The 23,342-nt window shown below is 37.3% G+C and overlaps 1 protein-coding gene across 1 annotated transcript; it reads left to right on the top strand.

The window, feature by feature from the left end:
- The first annotated feature begins 6,963 nt into the window (after positions 1 to 6,963).
- On the top strand, positions 6,964 to 7,911 carry LOC113047372 (1-phosphatidylinositol phosphodiesterase-like). The gene has a single exon (XM_026208729.1). The coding sequence runs from the start codon at positions 7,147 to 7,149 to the stop codon at positions 7,909 to 7,911; it is 765 nt and encodes a 254-aa protein (XP_026064514.1). The 5' UTR covers positions 6,964 to 7,146.
- Positions 7,912 to 23,342: the final 15,431 nt, after the last annotated feature.

Genomic DNA, 23,342 nt, shown 5'->3' with positions numbered 1-23,342 from the left:
TATACATATAAAACGCTGTGCTGCATATTTATCACGGAAAAAAAAGTCCCTCCCAGCGCCCAAAACAGGTTGCCTGTGGATGAGTCTCCAAAACAAGGTTGTCCTGCTCCACTTCACAGTTGCCGAGAGAAAGGAGAGATTTATAATGATGGGCACACATTTATACAACACTTTATTCAAAAAGAAGAGCCTCTCCTTCTGTGCGTCATATGTCATTACGTTATTTCTGCATCCTTGCACGTGTGCAATCCTTTCAGTTTTGTGGTTCAATCAGATCGAGTGTTTACATGCACTCTCAATTGTATTAGAAAAGGAATAAACCACCCCCTTCAATCCGATTGAAATTTCATTCGGATCAAGCTCAATTGGATGTTTATATGAATGTTTTTCAGTCCGACTGAGCCGTCAATCTGATTACAAAAGGAGTATTTGGGTGCATGTAAACGTGAAAACTGAATCACTGATTATTAAAAAATGCTGAATTATTTAGTAACGAAAGACTGTTCTGCTGTTGCTTTGAACTATTTCTGTTAGTGAAATGGAGCAAAAACTATCCTTAATGTGTCTTAAACAAGTAATATTAACTGACTTACATTTATTTAACTAAAGTTGTATAAAATCAAAATCAATTGCAATCAAGCTGAAAGTAGGGAGAACATCACTCCTGGTTGTGTGATGTTGCATATATTGTATAGAATATTAATATTTTTTTTTGTATTTTTTCTATTTTCTATGTTGGTTTCTTTGTTTGTGCTGTTGGATTTATAGTGTTGATTTCTCTGAGTCAGACAGACTGCACGAGCCTCAACTGACACGACCTTGATACATAATCTGTTATTAGTCACCGTTTACACTGAAAGAAATAAAATCAGAATCTTTCTCACCAATGTATCGTTGCTGCCTAGCATGGCCTATCACAGCCTTTCACAGAGGAAGACAAAGTACTTCATTACTTGAGTGAAAGTAATATTACAAATATTTCTCCATTACAGGAAAAAGTTGTAAATACATATTTTTACTTAAGTCAAAGTACAGAAGTACTTGCTTTTAAAAACACTTAAGTCCCAAAGGTAAGTTTCCTTTTTTATGTCAGTGCACATTTTTATTGTTGTACTTAATACTTGCAATACTTCTGAAGCAACTTAGAATACGTTACACTGACGAGCTTGTAGTATCTTTGGAATAAAGAGATTTTTAGATGTTAAAAACCTATGGGGAAAAAACAATACAACAACAACAACAACAAAAATATTATTTAACACTCCTACTACCCACCCCCTTAAAAAAGCAGGATGGTAGTGATCTCACACAGCTCTGGATACATCTATGCGTAGTGAAACCCTGTAAATAGAGTGATAAGCAAGAACTTCTTTAAAACACTGCAACACAACTGTAGCTGTATAACTTTACAACAGCAGCACTGCTTTAACAAAAAAGCAAAACACCATGACTTATTCGACATCAAAAAAAATAAGTCATTGCTCTCCCGGTAATGTCACACAGAGAATGGTCTGTGCACTGCTGCTTCAAGTCGAACACCTTTTGTATTTTATTAGGAGACGCAGAACAGTTCTTCTGTGGCTTTATAGGTAATATTTTCACATATACAATTTAGCTAAGCTACTCTTCTCCCTGTACACCAATGACTGCACCTCTAAATGTAATAATATGTATAAGAGGTTAAAGAGCTGGCTGTCTGGTGCAGTCTTAACAACCTGGAGCTGAACACGCTCAAAACAGTGGAGATGATCGTGGACTTTAGGAGAAACCCCCCTGCACTTTCCCCACTCACCATCATGAACAGCATCTCTCAGGACCTGAAGTGGGACATTCACATTGACTCCATTGTGAAAAAGGCCCAGCAAAGGTTGTATTTCCTTCGCCAGCTGAGGAAGTTTAACCTGCCACAGGAGCTGCTGAAACAGTTCTACTCAGCCGTCATTGAGTCTGTACTGTGTACTTCAATAACTGTCTGGTTCGGCTCAGCAACAAAATCGGACATCAGAAGACTACAGAGAACTGTTCAGACTGCTGAAAGGATTATTGGTGCTCCCCTGCCCACCCTTCAAGAACTGTATACATCCAGAGTGAGGAAAAGGTTCAGAAAATAACTCTGGATCTCTCACATCCAAGTTACCCCATCTTTTAACTTTTGCCATCTGGCCAAATACCAGAACAGTCAGGCACAAGAACAGTTTCTTCCCCCAGGCAATCTACCTCATTAATCATTCATAGCAAGTGTTTATATACTTATTTATTTGCAAATGTTTTTTTTTTTTTTTTTTTTTGTCTGTGTGTTGTTGACGATATTAACTTCTTATGTAATTGCTGTAAATAAAAATCACATTTGCAACTGCTCAGTGTTCAAAAAAATGCTGAGAAATCACTTCATGTAGCCCTACAAGAGTGATTACTGATAAACTGTCTGAAAAAAAAGTCACGTTTCAAGTTCACACTAGCAGTGACTTTTGTCGTTGCATGTCGCCAGATGCTACTGGTTGGCTTCACAGCGAATCAGTTTTCTTGCCACTAAGTACAAACACTTTGGAGTCAAAATACTAAATATAATCTAAATTAAATCTGTACATACAAACAAAAATGAATGAGAAACAGTCTACTTTTTCCATTACATATGTTTATCTACGGCTGAGATGAGAACAATCACATGAGCTCTAGTCTTCTTTCCTATTGGCTGTCTCTCCCGAAAGTCGCTCTTCATTTTCACAAAGTTTAAGGATTCTGCAAGCTCTCTATTGACATGAATGGGACCGTGTCACTTTGCTGTTGCTAGTCGCTTGTAGTGTGAACGGTAGGGCTGTGTATTGCCAAGAACCTTGCGATACGATACATATCACGATACCAGGGTTGTGATATGGTATGTTGTGATACATTGCGATACTGTAAGCAAGGTGATATATGGGGATGTTTCTTATTTTATGAATAGTATATATTGTAAGGAAAGCTGTCATTATGAACACACCACCATATGCAACCCTTAACAATAAATAAATAAATAAAAATTGTTTAACCAGAACACAGTGGGATCTGCATTTATAATAATCAGTCCCTGTAACTTTTAACATTATTGAACCACCTTTTGTGCAGTATGAGTAAAGGGGAAAAGTGCTTGCAGTATTTTTTAGTTAAATGTATAATATGTATAAAATATATTTTATAAAAAGACCATATATATCTTTAGACTTTGCTTGAAATGTTCACAGTTTAAGTTTACAATTGTGACACACAATGCCATTACATTTTGATCTGAACGAAATAATTACATCTGTTTAATATCAATGAAAAATAAAGTGCTAACAGGATTCCTACAGAAAACAAAACTATTGTAAAACAATATTTACAACATTGGCCTATTGTGGCTTTTATCATTACATGAACTGCGCTGCCTTTGTGTTAAATGTGCTTAATGCAGCCTGTCGGAACATAGTTCATGCTGTCATTTGTTTATAAATATTTATTAATTATGCCTTTTCATAAAATATAACTAAATGTAACTGGGTCTTTTGGCAACACTAACGCCCATATTGGTGGGCTTTGGCGGGTTTCATGGCCATAGGCTCGTCCAGCACCACTGCCATGCCATTGGTTCATTTTATTAAACTGCCCAAACCAATGGCATTGCAGTAACACTGCATTATTGAAAAGGCTTCAGTCTCAAAGAAAAAGGAGTTTTGCCTCCTAGCATCTTAAGTGATGCAGTATGAGGTAAGTATCGAAAAAGAAATGCATTTCTTCATATTTGAGAATCAAAATGTTCTGTACCCTGTAAAATTATGCAGTTGCTTTTTTACAGTGCGTATTCATGTAGTTGTAGTTGTAGTTTTTCAGTTGGTGGAGGATCCAGAGCTTCTTAATTTTTGAAAGAAAAGGGCTGCAAATGCAAATGCCTTTTAATGGCCCATGTGGCTGTTTTAAATTTTGCATGTAATCATCTAAAGAGCAGGTGGATAGTCAGTTATTGCTTTTATCATTCCTTTTATCTTGGAGAAGGCTGGTGTAATGATACAGTTGGACCGTTGTGGCTCTCAATAGTTTAGTGCAAAAACCCTGCTGTGGACTACAATAACTTAGATAAAATGTTAATTACTACAAAGTTTCCAAAGGTGTCATTTAAAATATTTACTGTACTGATATTAATGCAATTATATACAGTTGAGATCCGCAGTTTGACACAAAGCAAAATGTTTTCCATCAGACCCAAATAAATTAAACTTGCGCCCATCACTAAAGTGAACTTTGGGCCAGTTCTCCTCTGTCCACACAACAAGTCTAGGCTTTTGATTCTCTCTACTGATGGGAAGTTTGGTCACTGCAGAGTTTGCTCTAATTTTGATCAGAGCACTTTTTAAAATATATCACTTAAGTTTATACTTAGAATACAGTTCATTTGAATGTCTGGTTCTGAGTGTCTCTGCACTCTGGGGTCTCATTTATAAAGGTTGCGTATGCACAAAATAGGCAATATTCAATTTTGTACGCACATATCGGGATTAATAAAAAAAAAAAATGTCATGTGAAGGCATCTCTACAACATTATGAAAAAAAAACCCACTTTATCTGAAGGATACAATTTGAAGGAAATTGTAATATGCATGTTTTCTTTTTAAAATAGTCTACTTTGTCAGTGATTTTTCGAGTCAGACCATTTTATTTACACTGCAATAAATATAGGCTAAAAAAATTACAAAAATATGTTCACCTTATCAGTAAAACTGCATAAATTAAATTTGATTTTAATTGTTTAAAACAATTGAAATACTATTCGGCCAGTGGAAAGGACTGAGACAAACTATATTGTAAAAAATATTTATCTGAGAACTGTTTTAAACAGTTTTGCTTTTAGGGATTTTATTGTTATATATTTATGCTAAAACATGACAAGGATACTGGATAATTTTTTGCAATAAAAAATTTGTGGCATTTATAGTCTACCGTATATCTCATATTTACTTAATGTCTTGTACCCTAAACGGTGTTAAATATGGTTTCACGTGGATGGGAACATGCATGGAAATGATATGCAGATAAGGTTAACGTATAGTAAAACTAGGTGTTGTAAGCTCCATATACAGTATGTGGTTATTTCTGAGAGGAGTCAGGGTAGAGATGCACATATCTTCCCCTGACTGGGAATTATAAAGGGATTTTTGCGCAGGTTATGGTGTACACATGGTTTTATAAATCAGAAAAATGTTGTCCGTATACAAAATCTAGCTTTTGTGTCTACGTACACTTCTGCAGAGAGTTTTATGAATGAGATCCCTGCTCATCTTTGCGCTACCTGCTTTGATAGACGAATAAAGTGGTCATATGCAATTTGTCCCCTTGGAATTATAAGGTTCTATCTGACATTTTTGTCAAAATTGAGTTATTCACATATTCTTATTCTGTTACAATTTATTAACATTATGTGATGTTTTATTTTAAGTTGTGTACATTTTGGGATTTTTTATTGAAAAAATAAAAAGGTTCTATCTACAGAAGTCTATGGAACACAAAAATTTTAAAGCTCAATATCTCAAAACTACTCAGAACGCAGATAGAACCTTATAATTCCAAGGGAACAAATTGTTTCAATAAACTATCTGTTCTTATAGACGCCCCTGCTGGACTCGAGCCAGATATTTCATAAACCCTAACCTACTTTATGGTCAAACCAACACAAGTTTATATACATTATGGGAATGTTGGTTTTTTTCAAGCTAACTTAATAATGGAGCAACCATTTAATCATGTATTACTGTGCAATAAATATGCAGATATATGCAAATACACATTAAGAAAACAGCCAATGGCATGTCCTAATGTTAGCATAAAATTAACAGGTTCTATAAGTCCTTTGCAGAGCTGTATCAGTATCAGGTGCTGTGCCCAACAGGACAAGTTCAAAGTGCTTGCTGTTATCCAGCTAGGAGAGTAAGTTTTCTCTATTTTGTTTGACAATTTTTTCCCTAACATTTTTACTGTAATTAGTAACTGTTAGCTCCTTTCAATATTGTAACTCAATATTCAATATTGCATTGAGGTAAATAAGGTGGCAAAATCAGTTAAATAAATCAATATTTCACATTAGATTATAAGAGTTTTTTTTTTCTTTTTTAATGTATTGTTTTATTCTCTGCTAATCACAGGTACAGATGAAGATGATTACTGGGAAAACTCTGTTTATCCTGGTGCTGCTGTGAGTAAGAAAAAATGGGTGTCCTTCATGACTTGTTGATATATATATATATAAAATTTTCAGAGTAAATGTTTTTTTTTAACAAATATACTTTATGTATATTTTTCTAAATAAAAAAATTCTAATTAAGAAAAGTTATATCGAAACTTCTGACTGTCTACTTTGTCATCGTGAAAATTTGACCATTTATGACACGTATTGTATCAAACTAAGAAAACATTTTTCTTGTGAAACTAAGAACAATGACTTAAAAAAAAGTTTTTTATTTGTGCAGCCAAATTAATTATAGGTAGGACACTGGAAATTTGGCAATAAGATGTTTTAGTAATGAAAATTTTCTACATTAAAAAATTGTGAACTCAATCTTTATTTTTACTGACAACTAAAATTTCTGGTCAAAAACAAGAATTGGGGTTTTCTTTTCCCTTTTTTTCAGTATAGTACATGAATATGTCACATTATCATTCCAAATATAAAAATGGGTTGACCGCTGGCACTCCTCCCAAACTGATTAAAGAATATCATTAAATATTATCTGAGGATGTGGCATTTCTGTCACATGTAAATTAAAAGGTTTAATATTGAATGTGGCATGTACTCACCTGAAGAGCAGGTGAGTGATCATGTTATGATATAAAATTAAATAATTATATATACTTTCTCATTTTGTCATTTGCATTGTGCCTAAAACATTATTTAGAAAAGTAAATGCAGTCATTCTGATAGTTGGGTAATTTGGTATGAATTATGAAGAAATTACCCTTTTATCGAGGACATTGTTGACCTGATATTCTGGTTTTGTTCCACAGACTGCTCAAGAGTAGTGAGCAAGCAGGACAAGGAGATGAGGATGATAACACACACCAGATGAAGATGAATTAACAGAAGAAGAAATAAGAACAGTGTTTGAAAATGTGGGACCCAGGTCTCCTGGCCAAGAAAACTGGATGGCAAAACTGGACAATAATAAGTTAGTTTCTGACATCACTATTCCTGGTACCCATGACACCATGGCCCTCTATGGAGGATCAATGGCAAAATGCCAGTCATGGTCACTAGAAAACCAGCTGAAGGCTGGGATACGCTACTTGGACCTCAGAGTGTCTGGCTTTAAATTAAAAATTATGCATGGAATTGTTTACCAACGTACATCATTCTCAGAAGTTCTCACCACAATCAGGAAGTTTTTAGAAAAATCAAAAAATGAGTTTGTGCTTGTCAGAATTAAGCCAGTTTTTCCTTCCAAGGGAAGTGTTCAGAATTTAGTTGAAAATTTGATTGGAAATGATAATGTCTGGAAAGAGTCTAAAATTCCAACGGTTGGTGAAGTAAGAGGAAAGATTGTTTTAGTTCAGAAAAACAGATTTAAGCTGGGTATCAGTTTGTCTGAAACAGACAGTAAAGGTGATTATAAAGTAACTAAAATTGAAAAAAAGAAGAACAAGATTATAAAGCATCTGGAAGAAGCTGATAAACAATGTAAATCTGAAATTAAAGAAAAAATGAGTCTGGTCTATTCAAGTGGCACAAGCTTAGGTACATATAAGGGTTTTTGTTTATTGCCAAATGCAGTGGCAGAGGAAATCAATCCTTGGTTAAATGAACATCTTAAAAATCTATCTAATAAGAATCCTAAGCCTTGTTTTGGGATCATAGCCATGGACTTTCCAAATTTTGACTTGATTGATATGATCATCAAATTCAATACCTAAGATTTTTCACTATTTACTTTTCTCCCCATGGGTTTATCAAAAAATGTATGTTCTTGTTGCTTCAATCTGAGTAATTTAGAATTTTAAACAAATGCTTTACAAATAATATTCCAGATGTGTTAATTCAATAACAGAGCATTCAAGCATTAAATAATAAAGAATTGCAATAAACCTTTTGTTGTTTTATGAGTTTGGACAACATGAAGGTGAGTAAATAATCGCAGAATTGTCCAAAAGTCAATCAGGCATGGGCAAAACATCTTTTACCATTCAACAACAACAGCAGGTTTTTTTTTTACTTGCACTCCAACATTTCCACTGGGTCCATTTTTTATTTTTTTTATTTTTTTTAACAAAGTCTTGAAATTAAAACTCATTTTTTTTTCTTAGCCAGTTAGATAACATTACATTTGTTATATTGGTATATAAATTAGCAGAATTTGCAACAAAAATGGTTAATGTTAGTTCCACAAATACAGTGGCTATAGAAAAGAATCACCCTCCCTTTAAAATAATCCCATTTTGTTGTTTGCTGTCCGAAATGAAGACAGACACAGTTTTTGTTTTAAGATTCAAGATTCTTTATTGTTTAACTTTTCAAGTATAGTGAAGTTTGAGCAATCCTTACAGTGCAGTCCCATGTAACTTAAACATCTGTAATACAGAAAAAAAAAGTATGTTATAACTATACAATACTAGACAGACAATACACAAACCAATACAGACTGGCAATAGTGCAAAGTTAAGCCTTGTCTGCAATACAGTCAGCGATAAACCATATGCTATCTAACAATACAATACAAAGGCGGTACAAACGAATTTAATCCTTATTAAATATCATATTGCACACATAACTGCATAGTTTGCATTGTAAAGGGTCCAGGGAGTGGACAAATATTGCACAGGAATGTTGCACAATAGACACAATATTGCACACTTTGAAGAGGTAAATACAAGAGAACTGAATAATATAAAGTGTGAACATTTCGAGAATAAGCCAATTAAACATTTCAGGTCCCGTATGACACTGACACGATACGCACACACAAACAGGTGATCCAAAAGCAGTTTTTATTTGGGTAAATCCAGAATCATAAATCCAGGTAATCGGTCCAAAACAAGTAACACGAACATAAACCAGGGAACATGAAAAAGCAGGGTGACATTACACAGGACTCAAACAAACAGGGTATATATAGACAGGTGCAAACAATGTGTGTGGAATGAAGTGATTAGTACAGATAAAGGCTTGTGTGAAATGCCGTACTGAAGTGGAGTGATGATATGGGGAAGTGAGACATTAGTGGACACCCAGAGATACACAAACTAGACACTGTGACAGACACTGGGATAAAAGATGTTCTTGAGTCTATTCAAACAGTTGATGTCCGGCATGGGGAGGATCCATTTAAATGTTTGCTGCCCTTCTAAGGCAGCGTGAAGTGTAAAGTTGTTTTAAGGAAGCCAGAGGGCAACCAGTGATTTAACCAGATTTAACCACTAAAGTGTGCAAATAAAAAATACTCTTTTAAGGCCGGGAACATGCATTTGATCAAAACCAGCTGCAAAAGCCTTGATGACTACACACTTTAATTTCATTGGTCAGATTCTGTGATGACAAGGACGGCATGCGTTGCATGTTTTTTTCTTAGACAAGTTCCTGTTTTTAACCAATCTTGAAATTGAATATCTGACATTCAAACAGTACACACAAAATATTAACAAAAATTAAGATGAGTAATTAGTAAATATTCTTATTTTACAGTAAAAGTTTAGAAGACATAATGTTCTGGTTAACCTATTGCTTATATTTGGAAAATGAATGTTGTTGGTTCACCACACATCAGAAAGCACAAAGTGTCCGACCTCCTTCTCTTCACTCCTCCCGGCAGATCTCTGCTGGTGGCAGGCTAGTGTAGTTCATCTTGAACAAGCCTTGTGCCAAGTTCACACTTCTGGGGTAGCATTCAGTTGCGACAGGAGGGTACACACTGCATGACTTTATAGGAATTACATTTCTGACTCTGACACGATGGCCTGCTCCGTTGCCGGCATGCTGAAAACATGCCAAAGGACAAGAATCTCAACAATTCCTTCTTTTAGGAACAAAATAAATAAGTAAATAAAACTCAAAAATATTATGAAGACAATGAACACTGATTAATAATTCAGGTTCGTGGCTGGTATAAAAAATTTCTGGCTGACCTGGCCAGCACATGACCGGCCTTCAATGTTGATACAACATTTAAAGCTGAACAGTAGAAAAACTTCCAACTTCCAGCACATGACGAACCTTCAACGTTGAAATATGGTTGAAATAATGACAGTTGTTGTTTCAACGTTGAAACAACGTTGATACAATGTTTAAAGCTGTGACGATCGTGTACCCAGAGAGACACAGGGAGCGAGAGAGATCCAATAGCAGATGTCTTTATTCAGGGATAATCCAAATCATGGTCAAAAACAAGCAAAGGTCAAAACTAAAAAGACAGTCCAAAATAAACAAACAAGGGAAAGGGACAGGAAAGGGAACTCGGAAAATGAGAGGACTCGGAGGACGTGCAGACTACGAAGAATCGGAGGGACGGAGGGCCAAGTAAAATGGTAAAACAGACAAGAGGACCAGGTAAAATGGGGAAACCGAGACAAGAGAAGTACAACACAAAACAAGGAGTCCAGGAGGGTGGTGGACCGGCGGAGGATCAGGGGGAGGGACGGAGGGCCAGGTCCATAGGAGGAAAACAGACAGTAGAACAAAAAAAAAACAGAAGACTACCACATCCGTGCGGCCAAAGCAGACACCCCCCCAGGGCGGAACAGAAGACCACCACATCCGTGCGTCCGAATCAGACGCCCCCCAGGGCGGAGCAGAAAACCACCACATCTGTGCGGCTGAACCAGACGCCCCCCCAGGGCGGAGCCAAAGACCACCACCTCCATGTGGCCGAATAAACAGGAGGATAAGTCTGATTGGGCAAGTCTGAAACAAAAAACATGGAAAAGTTAAGGGTAGCCTTCGTGGCCAAAGCAGGATCTGTCTGGTGCTCAGAGTTCAACTGAGACGTGACGAGGCTCTGGAAGTTCCACAGAAGCGAGGAGATACTCTGGTAGTTCATCAGAGACATGGAGAGGCTCTGATAGTTCAGCAGAAACGTGGGGAGGCTCTGGTAGTTCCACAGAGAAATGACGAGAGACTGGTACTCCCATGGTGTTTCCTTGTTCATGAAGATCAATGGTTACTTGAATTTTCCCATGAAGAACCCCGGTGACTTGACTTGGTCCTTGAAGATCACCGGTTACTGGACTCTGTCCTTGAAGATCACCAGTGATTTGACTTAACTCTGGAAGGTCAACGGTGACCAGTCCTGACTCTGGAAGGTTAAAGGTGACTAACCCTGACTCCAGAGGGTCCACGAGCACCTGGCTCGACTCTGGAGGGTCCAGAGGAACTAGCCCTGACTCTGGAGGGTGAACAGTGACTGACCCTGACTCTGGAAAGTCGATGGTGACTAGCCCTGACTCTGGAAGGTCGACGGTGACTAACCCTAACTCTGGAGGGTCCATGAGCATCTGACTCGACTTTGGACGGTCAACCGGAACCTGACTCAACTCTGGAAATTCAACGGGCACCTTTATCGACTCTGGAAGGTCAACAGTGACTAACCCTGACTCTGGAGGGTCCATGAGCACCTGATTCAACTGAGTCGGGAGGCTCTCACCTACATCCAATGGGAGACCCGACTCCATGCATTGGATGGGTAAACCTCCGTACGTAAGACAGAATGGCAAAAAGGGTAGCTGGGGGATTTCACCTACGTCCGAGGGGAGCGTGAGCTCCTGGCAACGAACGGGTAAGCCTTGCTGGCCGCGGAATGGAAAAGGTGAGGTTGTCTGGCTGGGAGGCTCTAGTCGGCATCTAATGGGAGCTCGAGCTCCTGGCATCGAAGAGAGAAGTCTTGCCGGCCATAGGATCTGGTGAAAGATCCTGTTTTTTTATTTTTTTTTATTTATTCATTTATTTATTTATTAAATTTGAATAATTGTTTAGCAAATCCAATGAGTTGCTTACGATAACGAGTCAAAAAAATCTTGGTGCAGTCATTGTATTCGAAATTTAGCGTGCAAAAATAAATTGGATTTCCTGTGCCAGTGTACCCCGAATCGGTGCCATGAATCAGCGATGTGGTCGTTGTCGAATTGTCATTGTCAGCACGTGAGGTCGATGGTACATATCGACGATGTAATCGTGCATGGGTGGAGTAAGGGAAAGATTCTTTACTTTTGTCTGAGCTTACTCTGAGTAAATTAATACAGATTTTTTGTGTTTGTCAACTATTTCTTTAAAAGTCACAGTTTTAATAACTTAAGTTAAAGCTATATGAATCTGGATGCGCTCCATGTAAACAAATCAACTGAAATAAAAATGCTCAAGCCTTTAAAGAGGGTGGTATAAATCTGTTCTAATCCATTTAATAGGAACATGTAAACACTTGATCAAATTGAAACTGAACTAGAAATGTTTTGCGCATGTGTATTGAAGTAGAAATGATGTTTGATGCACAAAATAAGCAAATGTTGTTGTAATATTATATTAAAGAATATAATAAATGACTACTAAATTCACCTTTCTACTTATCGACTGTGAAGTGGTGCAGGACAATGTTGTCCCACGAGTGACTGCTTTGGACTCTGGTCTGCAGAAATCTTTTTTTAAGCTTGGGAAGGGGTTTTTATTGCTGGCTAGTGTGACCAGCACAGCGCTCGTCATCTCCTAATTAAACGTAAAAAAGAGACAAATGTTAAGTTTGCTGTTTAAAACAAATAGATTTGTACACCATGTCGACACCAGACGCAAGCAGCATTGTGTGACTCAGGCTCAGGACAGTGCAACTAAATACAAGAGAGCCTATTATAATCAGTGACTCTGAATACACTGGAGGTGGCACGACATGATAAATCCCCAGCAGTATTCGATAACAACAATCATTATCATTTAGGAATAGAGTAAATGGGATTCGGATCTAGATTAGGATCTTTTAACGATTAATCATGCTGTTCTAATTTCTGATAATATATGCATCTCTGTATATCTCGTATAACATTTTTAGAGAAACATTACACTTAATTCATAATTACACATTGTATTAAAGGGATAGCTAACTCAAAAATAAAAATTCGTCATCATTTACTGATCATGAAAGATTCAATAGCTACTATGAACTGTTTGGTTATCACCATTCTTCAAAATATATTTTTGTCTTAAACAGAATAAATTCATACAGGTTTGGAAAAACTTTCATTTTGGGGTGAACTGTCCCTTTAGGTGAATTAAGTAAAATCTAATTAAGTAAAATTATTACATTTTGTAAAATAAAATAAAAAACTCACATATCACAAAAGGTGGGTGAATCCAGACCAGAAGTGACAGTGAAGTAGGGTTGGGAATCGAGAACAGGTTCTTATTTAGAACCGGTTCTGTTCTTTAAAAAAAAAAAAAAAAAAAAAAAAAAAAAAGGCACAAACGTGAGCAATTTCTAAGTTTCAGTTCTGAAAACGGTTCTGGTGCGACACGTGACCGAGCGCTTTGAGCATTCTTGCAAATATAGCGTGTGTGTGTGTGTCTGTGTGTGTGTCCTTATTGTGCACTGCTGCGTTGCTAAATGATAGCAACTCACCAGGACACTTCACCAACTCTCCACTCATTCTCCTTGGACCATGCATAGGCTTTGACGGACATGAGTTCTTGGCAATTCCTCATTTGCCCTCTCACGGCTGGTTTGATCGAAATTACACGGCTGCAGGCCATCATACATGTTGGCTCTTACCACCTCTTCCTCATCCCAGTCATTCACTATAGTTCTGATGCTGCGTTCCAGGCAGGTTTTTTAGCTCGTAATCACTATTTCATATCACTACTAACGACTTTGTCCGTTCCAGGCAAGTTACACCAAACTTTGTGAGCGCAAGGAATTGTAACTAGATTATTTATTTTATTGCAACGTTACATTGACCTAAAATCGTTTTTTCAACGTGTACCACTTGCATAAACACTGCATCCGCAGGCAGTATTATTCGTAGGGGCTGTCATCGTTGTTTCGCGTGCTGTGTGACCTCTGAACTCGGAGTACATCGATCTAGTACGAGACACGAGTTCACAGGTGGGAAGTCACGGGTTTGACTGTCGTTCCAGTGCACTTTCAAGGGTTTAAGGTTGGGAAAACACTGGTTACGGGTTGCCTGGAACGCGGCATCATACTAGGCTGAGGCTACCTTTCTTCGACTTCTCCCCAACGTGACGTCATCACCGAGTTGTGTAAAAAAAATGTTAATGCCTAAAACCAAAAAAACTAAAAAAATAGGTCTTAAAGACCATTTTTGAGACATTTTAAAAATGATATACATATCTTGTGTGATTTATGTACCCATTAATCGAAAGTGGTGGTTAACCTGCAACATGGCCTTTAAAGGTTGCGGTCACATTTTATACATGAATTGTTTATTAGAAAAAAAAAAATGAAAGTCAAAATATATTGTTAGTTTTATGCTAACATGCAATCAAGGTCTTCAGATACTATACATTTAGGCTATTTAACATGCACTGTGACATTTTACCACTTCAACTTATAAAATATAAGATTATTAAAAGATTTTAAAGTTAGTTTAATAGTTTTGAAATTCAAGATGAATCTAGTATTAAAGGTCCCGTTTTACGCGCTTTTTTTAAGCTTTGATTGTTTACACAATGTGCAATATAACGTGTTCATGTTTCGCGTGTAAAAAAACACAGTATTTTTCACACAATTCACCTATCTTTATACTGCTGTTTTCACGGTCACAAAAACGGACTAATGTCTTCCTTGTTCTATGAAGTCCCTCCTTCAGAAATACGCAACGGGTTCTGATTGGGCCAGCGGTACCGGTGTAGTGATTCGACACCAGCTGAGAGCAGGCTGCCCTCCTGGTAACGTTATTGGGCTAGAACGCACGTGCTGGAGATGTATTTATAATCACAGGAGCGTTTTTACTGACGAGATGCGCATGAAAACCACATTTGTTTTTTTTGCACAGCCCTAACATCTAGTTAACAAATCTAAACAGCGTTGCCCTTTGTGTAATAAGTTACAGAAACTGTTAAACGCACCAACTTAAATAATAAAATACACTTACTGGTTGTGGTCCATAAACAACGCCTTCTCCAGACAAAGAGGGAACTGCTCCATTTCTCAAGAATAATCTTTGTGCAAATCCAGCATTAAACTGATTGAGAAAGTTGTCCTCAGCAAGCTGTCCTCAGCAAAATGAGCTGCACATAGTTTTACATGTGCATTATAATTTTCGGGAACCGAGTTAAACATAAATTGTAACCATTAATCTCAAAGTACAGTGTTCCTGGGAAGCCCAAACAAAGATGATTGGACTCAGAGAGATTTTTTAAAAAAAACAGCGTTTCAACAACATGGCGACAAACACAGTCAGCTCTTCCTTCTTCTCCGTCGGAGCGCAACAAGGCCACGCCCCCTGTTTGTGAATTCATGTGGGCGGTGGTTAGTCAAAAGAACTGTTTTAGTGACGTTATTACTGCAGGAACTAGAGGGCTGTAGTCCAAACGGGTCGTTTTTTGTTGGCGAATTCTGTTAAATCAAATATCTCGCTTGGCATTGAACTTTGAGCTTTAGAATTTTACAGATATTATTTATACTCTAACAACAACAACATTACACACTAACTAAAGTTTAAAACATGGAACCACGAAGAAGGGGACCTTTAAAAAAAATAATTTAAGCAATTAAAACCTATCAAAACTTTTTTCCATTGTATCATTTTTACGAGCTGTATTCATTTTCCATTTTCGGAAACCAAGCACCCACTTTTTCCGTTTTTTTTTTTTTTTATCTATTATTCGCTCCCATATCTCCAAAGGGGGGGGGGGGGGGTGTTGAGCAAGGTGCCACTGTCAGGGGAGTCAAAAGATAAACATCAATAGTTGCCAATTAATTTCAGAAATGGAGAATAAGGGCTAATTGAGGTTCTTTATTTATAATGTTTATTCTAAGGGGCCATCCAAATATTTGTAATGTACAATAATATAGGCCTATATCTGCCTGCAGTTAAAAAGTTTAAAGTGAAGTTTTGATTCACCCATTTATGTAGGCTACAATTATTCTAAAAATAAGCATAACAACCTGAGGGCTATGAAAAATTAGTCAATAAAGCATTTATTTAAACAATGGCACTTGTTTTCAATTAAAATAATGTTATTTCTACGATACAGCCCGTGAATAAATACTTTTACATACTTTTCAATGAATGAACACTTGTGTAGGTTGCTTCTGTACTTTTGTACTTCAATATAATGAGCTCCAAGTTTAAGAATAACCTACAGTAGTTTTTTTTTACTCTATTCAACATCATTAGCTCAAATAAATACATCTTCCTTCAGGTAGACTGAATGTTTTCCTGTCTTGCTAAATGTTGGGTCAGTTAGCGCTCGCACTCGCTATGAAGCGGAGCAGCTGAAGGAGGATTCCACTTGGTTTTATAGCCTTCCTCACACACCCACGATCACAAATAACAATGATTTTCACAAAAATGATGATTAATTATTAATTCATAATGTGTTATTATTATGGTCTTGTGAAAATAATAATATGGGCTGTGAGAAAATAATGAACAAAAAGAGTAGTGCTGCCGAGTGCATGTAAGGTGGGGAGTTCGAATCCCAGGAAACACATCTTAGGAGAAAATTGTTAGCCTGAATTCAATTTAAGTCGCTTTGGATATAAACCTGAATTTGGGGAGAAAATTTTTTAAATATTTGTATTTAGTGTACACAGCATAATGAAATTAATTAGCAGGGATGGCTCTAAACTCTACAGGGTTGTGGCCCTTTGGGAATTAAGTTTGACATGCTTGCTTTCGTTGCTTGTGAGCATATCTTGGATTCTATTGTCAAACCATCCACGTTTGTACGTAGTTTGCTGCTTTTAGAACAGTATACATTGTTTGATGACTTGTTTGTAATATAGATCTCATTTGGTTCAGGGTACTATAATGTTTTTATTTTTCTTTATGCAGTATTTTCCCACATGACCACATCATCAAAGCGACCCTGCTGTGAGGTTGAAGGATACCTTCATCAAGTGTCCCCTGTGCTACAGTCCGTAAAGGCCAAATATTTCACTGCTTTACTGCAGGAGTGTGACCGCAACACTCGTGTGGTGGTGTTTGACGTACAGCACCACAATGTCTTTGAGTGTGTGGAGAAAGACCGGCAAGTGACAATTCTTTTAGATTTATCATTAAACATGAAGAAAAAGAATAAGTGATATGTTGGGAGTACCGGCATTGTTGATACTGATACCACTTAGGGGCGGCAGTGGCTCAGTGGTTCATGTAGGTTGTCTACAAACCGGAAGGTTGGTGTTTCAATCCCCGGCTCCACCTGACCAAGTGTTGAGGTGTCCTTGAGCAAGACACCTAACCCCAGCTGCTCCTGACGAGCTGATTGGGGCCTTGAATGGCTGACATTTTTTTACCTAACTTGTGTTATCTGGGAATCGAACCAACAACCTTGCGCTGCTAAAGCAATGCTCTACCACTTGAGCCACAGGAACACTAGTACATGCTAATACTAATACATGCTGTTTTACGACAGCAGCATGTCATTCTTGCTCCCAGTAGTATTTGTGTATGTATTGGCTGTAGCTAATCCAGACCTGTTCTGCAGCAGCATAGCACTTCTAATGTGCCAAGAACTAGCATTAACTTTGTCACATTCTTCGTCATGACAGACTTTAGTGTTATAGTAGAATTTGTTATTAATCCGTAATGGTTGTGTCAAGTGAAATTGCAACTTGTTTTTTTTTTTTTTTTTTCTTACAGGAGTCCTGTGAAAATAACTGGAGTCACATTAAAGCCATCCTTTCAACATTCAGGAAGAGACGATATAATTGTAAACGGCTACAGCAATGTTTTCATTATTCGACAGTTATCATTTGCTTTCCATGATGGTTTGAGAGCCATTAGTGAAACCAAAACACTAATGGAAATTGCCAGTGATGTCAGGGAATATCAGAGGGTAATTTATTTATTTTTCATGCCGAAAAGTTTAAAGTTTGCAGATGTTAGTTCAGAAAGTAGGGGATATGAGGTTTATCCCTGAATTTAGTGAGGTCCGTGTTGAGGAATGAGGATTTAAAACTGTGTTTTATTTGTCACAGGTAACAATCCAGGTCAAAATACTCTCTCTGCTTTGAGAAACAGACACTGACCCGTAGTCACAAGCAAGTCATGAGGAAGACCTATCAAGTTGCTGACAAGACTTTAAGCATGGCTCTAAGCGTGTGGGGTGATAGACATGTTGATGTTGGAAAGTGGTACGAGTTGCAGAACGTTTCGGTCCGGCAGTTTGATATGAAACCATGCCTTTCAACCACTTTGACGACTAAAATCAAGGTTCTGCAGGACTTGGGTAACTGCTTTCAAAGTGAGGAAGATGAAGTTACCACCATTGAGGGAGACATGGTTGATACTGATATCAAAGTGAGTCACTTGTATCCAAAATTACACAAAATGGATGCAGTAAACACCACCACATTAATGAATCGTTGTATTAAATGTGACTCCTCCTGTAAAACCACAAAGATCAAGTCCATTTTAAATGGCCATATCTCAAACGAGGTAAATGCAGTTCACCAGAAAATCATCATGGATGATGGCCATCTCCGTGAGGTCTTGGATTTGTCAGAAAACTTCAAAAGATACCACCGATGACCTGGCATCTAAAGTTTTAAGTCACGACTGGCTAATTGTCCAAATGATGGACCGTGTAGTTGTAAAGGCACAGTTTGTTCAGACCAGTAAAAGTAGCAGTGCCTCCCCTGGTCCAAGCCTTCCCTACTTCAAATGCAGCCATGGACAAAATGGTGTCTGATGCAGAATCAGAAGGGCTTGATTTTCTTTTCACTGAAGACCAAGAAGTTGTCTTGCTGGTATGTGATTTAAGGGGGGCTGTTGAGTTGTTGAATTATGCTTTTTAATTTTCTTAGCTACCCCCGTTTTTTCTTTATGGCTGACATGTGTTGTGTCCTTCTAGTGGGCTTTTTATTTTTGTGCCCTTATCTTTTTTAGATGAATGATGTATGCTTTAAATACTACTTTAATAAAGACTGTTTGAGCTCAATTTCCTGAGTTTGACTTCTCAGTGAAGCTTGCAACAATCACTTGTTTAACTTCAATGTAGGTTTGACACTTGTGTAAATGTAATTTGAAGAGCATATTTGACCTTTGCACTTGACAAATTAAGCCAAAAAAAGGTATAGATATTAATACTTATGCTGTGACCCATTCAGAGAATCTGGGTTCTTTTTCATTTTTATTTGGTAAACTAAAGTTGGTGGCTTGTCAGCTGAACTCCATGTTTATTTGGAGTAAATGTGCCATACAGGGTTTTTTTTTGTTTTTGCCTTGGGATGGGTGTAGAGTAATATTATTGAAGGATCTTAAATTCTATTAATGATCTTGCTATACAGTATATCTGAAACAATAAGCTAAATACGGAAGGTGTTCTATTTTTGTAACAAGTTATATATAATTTAGATGACACTTATGCTCTAGTGCTGATAAGCCTATTTTAACTTTAGTTTTTTCTTTATATGCTATGGAGGAAAGTGTTCCAGAGGTCAGAGGTAGCCAAATAATACATGGCAAATGAGAAGGGCCACATCTGGCCCTTAAATGTGAGGGCAGGATTATCACATTGTGACACATACAGCACACAGTCACTATAATGATTAAGATATTTTTTAATATGAAAAGGAACACAGAGCAAGCACTGACTTGCATGCTAAGCAAGAATATTCATGAAATGTAGTGCAGAGCAAGAAGAGCAAGTACAGCAGAAAAGGAATGTACATAAAAAAACCAGCTAATTTCAAAAGTAGAGAAGTTCAGAATTGAGAAGATCATATGAAAATGACCATTACTTATTCAAGACACACAGAAATTCTAACATCTGGAACAGAAGCAACATTAACCTCCCTGGATTCGAACCCATGACCTCGGAGGTTCAGAACCAGTGCCTTAGCAGAGTGAGCCACATTAGTTGATGCACATTTGACAGGCCACAGAAGTGAGTTTAAACTGTGAGAATGATTTCTCAGAAGCTCCAATTAGCATTTTGGCCAGATTAGCATGCTTAGCTAAAAAATGCTAACGTAGCTCAGGGTTGTTTTAACTGAAGAAATTGCCACTGCAAATGTCTCAAGCTGGCTGCACACTATAGGAAATTTTCAAATCTGTATATACAGCTGTATTTACTACTAGCCCTGTGTACATTGCTAGAATTATTTTATGGTGTGCTTCAGACTTATCCCTTAATAAAACATGAACAAATACATGGTGAACTACTGTATTTATTACAGTATTTTTATTATTTGACACGAATTTGGCAGTAATATTATTTATTTTCTTAAGTGAAAAAGAACTTCAAATGCAGCCAAAAATCTAACACTGCAAACTAAAAAAGGTATTTTAGTTTTACAATATAACTGTATAAAAACTGCAACAAATAAGTCTAGGAATTTTTAAAAAGTTATATATTAAACTTAATATATTGTCAATTTACTCATGTTAAACCGAACATTTATTTTGATGGGTTGCCATGAAGATCTTTGAGTGTCCGTGTTCATGATATGACAGTTTTCTCAAAAGAAACAGTAAATTCTCATGAAGTGAAGGTTTATGCGTTCATGTTCTCATATAGTGACACACGGCAGAGACTACAAAACAGCGAGCTCCCGCACATCTGCGCCCGTCACCCACAGAGATGTAGAATTTGCAGGAGTAACATTTAAATAGTATTTTGCAGTTTAATATTCACAGACACTAGTAGATATTCGGCTACAGTCTGGAGCCCTGCGCTTTGACTAACACTGAAGCGACTGAACGCAGCTGCGGGTACCGAATATACTCGAACTTACTAACAATACTACAGAGACGCTGGAATCATCACATTTTTTAATTTTCACCACTGACTTAGTAGTGAAGTGGCAGTACTTGTGGCATCCCTAGTCGCCGTTTTACTGTCTGGTTGGTCCAGTCTGAAATACTGCTAAACAGCGGACATACTGCTAACCACTGATCTATAATATAGAAGCGGCTTCACTGTCTGTTGGCAGTTTAGAGCGCGAGGAGCAACTTCCTGTGTTTGCAATGCATGCTGAGCAGCGAAGAAGAACCGTGAAGGGGTTAGGCAAAGCTAGCGGTCATGACTAGGTCTTTTTTAAGAAAATGGTATCGGATCGGTATATTGGTTCAGGTACTCGCCGATGCCAGAATTTGTTGTTGGAATCGGAACAATTCTAATTATAAGTCGCTTTTGTTAAAAGCATCTGCAAAATGACAATCTAAATATATCAAATACAAATATATTGTAGTAAACTTAAAAATAAAATGTTAATATTTTTATTATTATTATTTTAATTTGAACTTTCATCATTTTCAAACTGAAAATCAGCAAGCTTTTATTTTGGCGGGGTTATCAGAAAGAGTAAGTATATGCGCTTCTGGTTTCAGGACTGCAGAGTGAATTAAATGTCACAGTTTCTTATTGTTCTTTGAAAACTTTTTTGACAATGTTTGTTGTGTAGGAGGGAAGAAAGCAGGGTCGGCTGTTACTACTGACTGCTTTATTTATAATTCAAAACAAAAAGTGTGCAAAACAGGCACCAAAAAAAAAAAGACAAAACAATCAATGTCAACTCAGTAGAAGTGTAGCAGCCAGCAGTCCTTCTCTCACCCCACTCCTGTTTCTCCTGGTGTTTTATACTCTCTCCACGCCAATTACTGCAACAAGAGACAGGTGTTCGTTATTTGCACTTAACCCACTCACTCACCACGTGTCTCCTGATGCTCTCCCCTGCTGCAGGGTTCGCTAAACCACGCCCCCCCTTGCCACAACGTTAGCCTAGATTCTTGCTCTCAGTTTGAATAGAAATCTTATACAGTACAGTTTGTCAATCTAAAATGGTAATTGTGCATTAAAAGCTGTCAACCATGTCGGTTCACAAATGTGCATTAATTTACACAGTACAAATCTCTTATTGTTGTTCATGCATGCAGACCTGGGGACCACTTATGTGCACCCCTGCTTATAATCCTTTGAATGCACACACTAGATGATTCAAGCAGACCATGAGACCACACACTTGTTGGAACAATTTCACAGTGACACGAGAAACGTGACTAGAGAAGAAAAACAAATAGAGGACAATCAACGTTGTCAGCTGGCTCTCCCAGTGTGTGTTCTATTTCACAGTGAAAAGCAACATATAAAAAAATAATAATAATACAAGTTCCAGCCACAAAAGCACACAACATCCATTTAGTAATGCTTGCTCGCTCTCATTGGCTATTGCAGAGATCACCTCAGAGGCAGCCCGATCAAGATCCTGAATATCAAACATGTTTGATATTTACCATTTGAGTTCAGGGGATTTTTTGGACAAAAAAATAATAGCTTGCAACAAGCCATGAATCAGGATTGTGGTGCATCAGTGATGCAAATCGGGCAAAAAAATCACCTAGTTTGTGGCCAGCTTTAGTCATGAGCGAGCTGATTGTTCACAATGAACCTGTTGAACAGATTCACAAATTGCACTGAATGATTAATTTCTATCAATTCATTCTTGAATTGGACTGTTCTTGGGTCAACCGGCCATCAAACAGACAAAAAAAAACTTCACTGCAATCAGATAATATTTTAGGCCATCCTTAAAAATATTCTTGTTTGCCGTAACCCGACCGACCCTGTTAATTTAGCACCGACTCAAATTCTTTTTTTTTGTTTTTAGTCCGACCAACTTGCCTATTGTAAATTTGAGTTAAGACCGACCAATTTTTTTTATTACTCTTCAAACAACTAATACAAATGCAATAAAATACTATTAATTATATTTAAGTATTGTAAATATATAGCTAAATTGCCTTGGCCTACATATAAATGAAGGCTATCTTCTTTCATTCAAAAAATAAAAACCCTTGACGTCATCTGTGTTTACACGGATGTCACACTGTGACCTGTGTGTTCGCTTCGTCTCATATTCTCACTCGCTGTCAGAGTCAATGGTTCGCGCTTGGTAATGATGGCTGCGGCTGCAGTAAACTAAATGTTCGCGGTCACTGTTCAAGTCAAAATCTTTTCCCATCCCTTCTCCCATCTAGTCGAAAACCGTGACCGTGTCGACTGTCACTTCATGTTCGAAAATCTGTTCGAATCAAGCAGGAATCAACCAACACAAGTTTAGAAAACGAAAATAAGAAAATGATTTTAACGACATTCTCTCGGAGTGCGTCCAGGTTTTTTTTTTTTTTTTGAACAGGCGTCACACAGCAACTGCAGCTTCGGACAAACAGGCATAACAGCAAATAAT

The sequence above is a fragment of the Carassius auratus genome, chromosome 28 (genome assembly GCF_003368295.1).
Source record: "Carassius auratus strain Wakin chromosome 28, ASM336829v1, whole genome shotgun sequence".
Taxonomy (NCBI): Eukaryota; Metazoa; Chordata; class Actinopteri; order Cypriniformes; family Cyprinidae; genus Carassius; species Carassius auratus.
The sequence above is the reverse complement of the archived record's forward strand: the minus strand, read 5'-3'. Positions and strand labels throughout refer to the sequence as shown.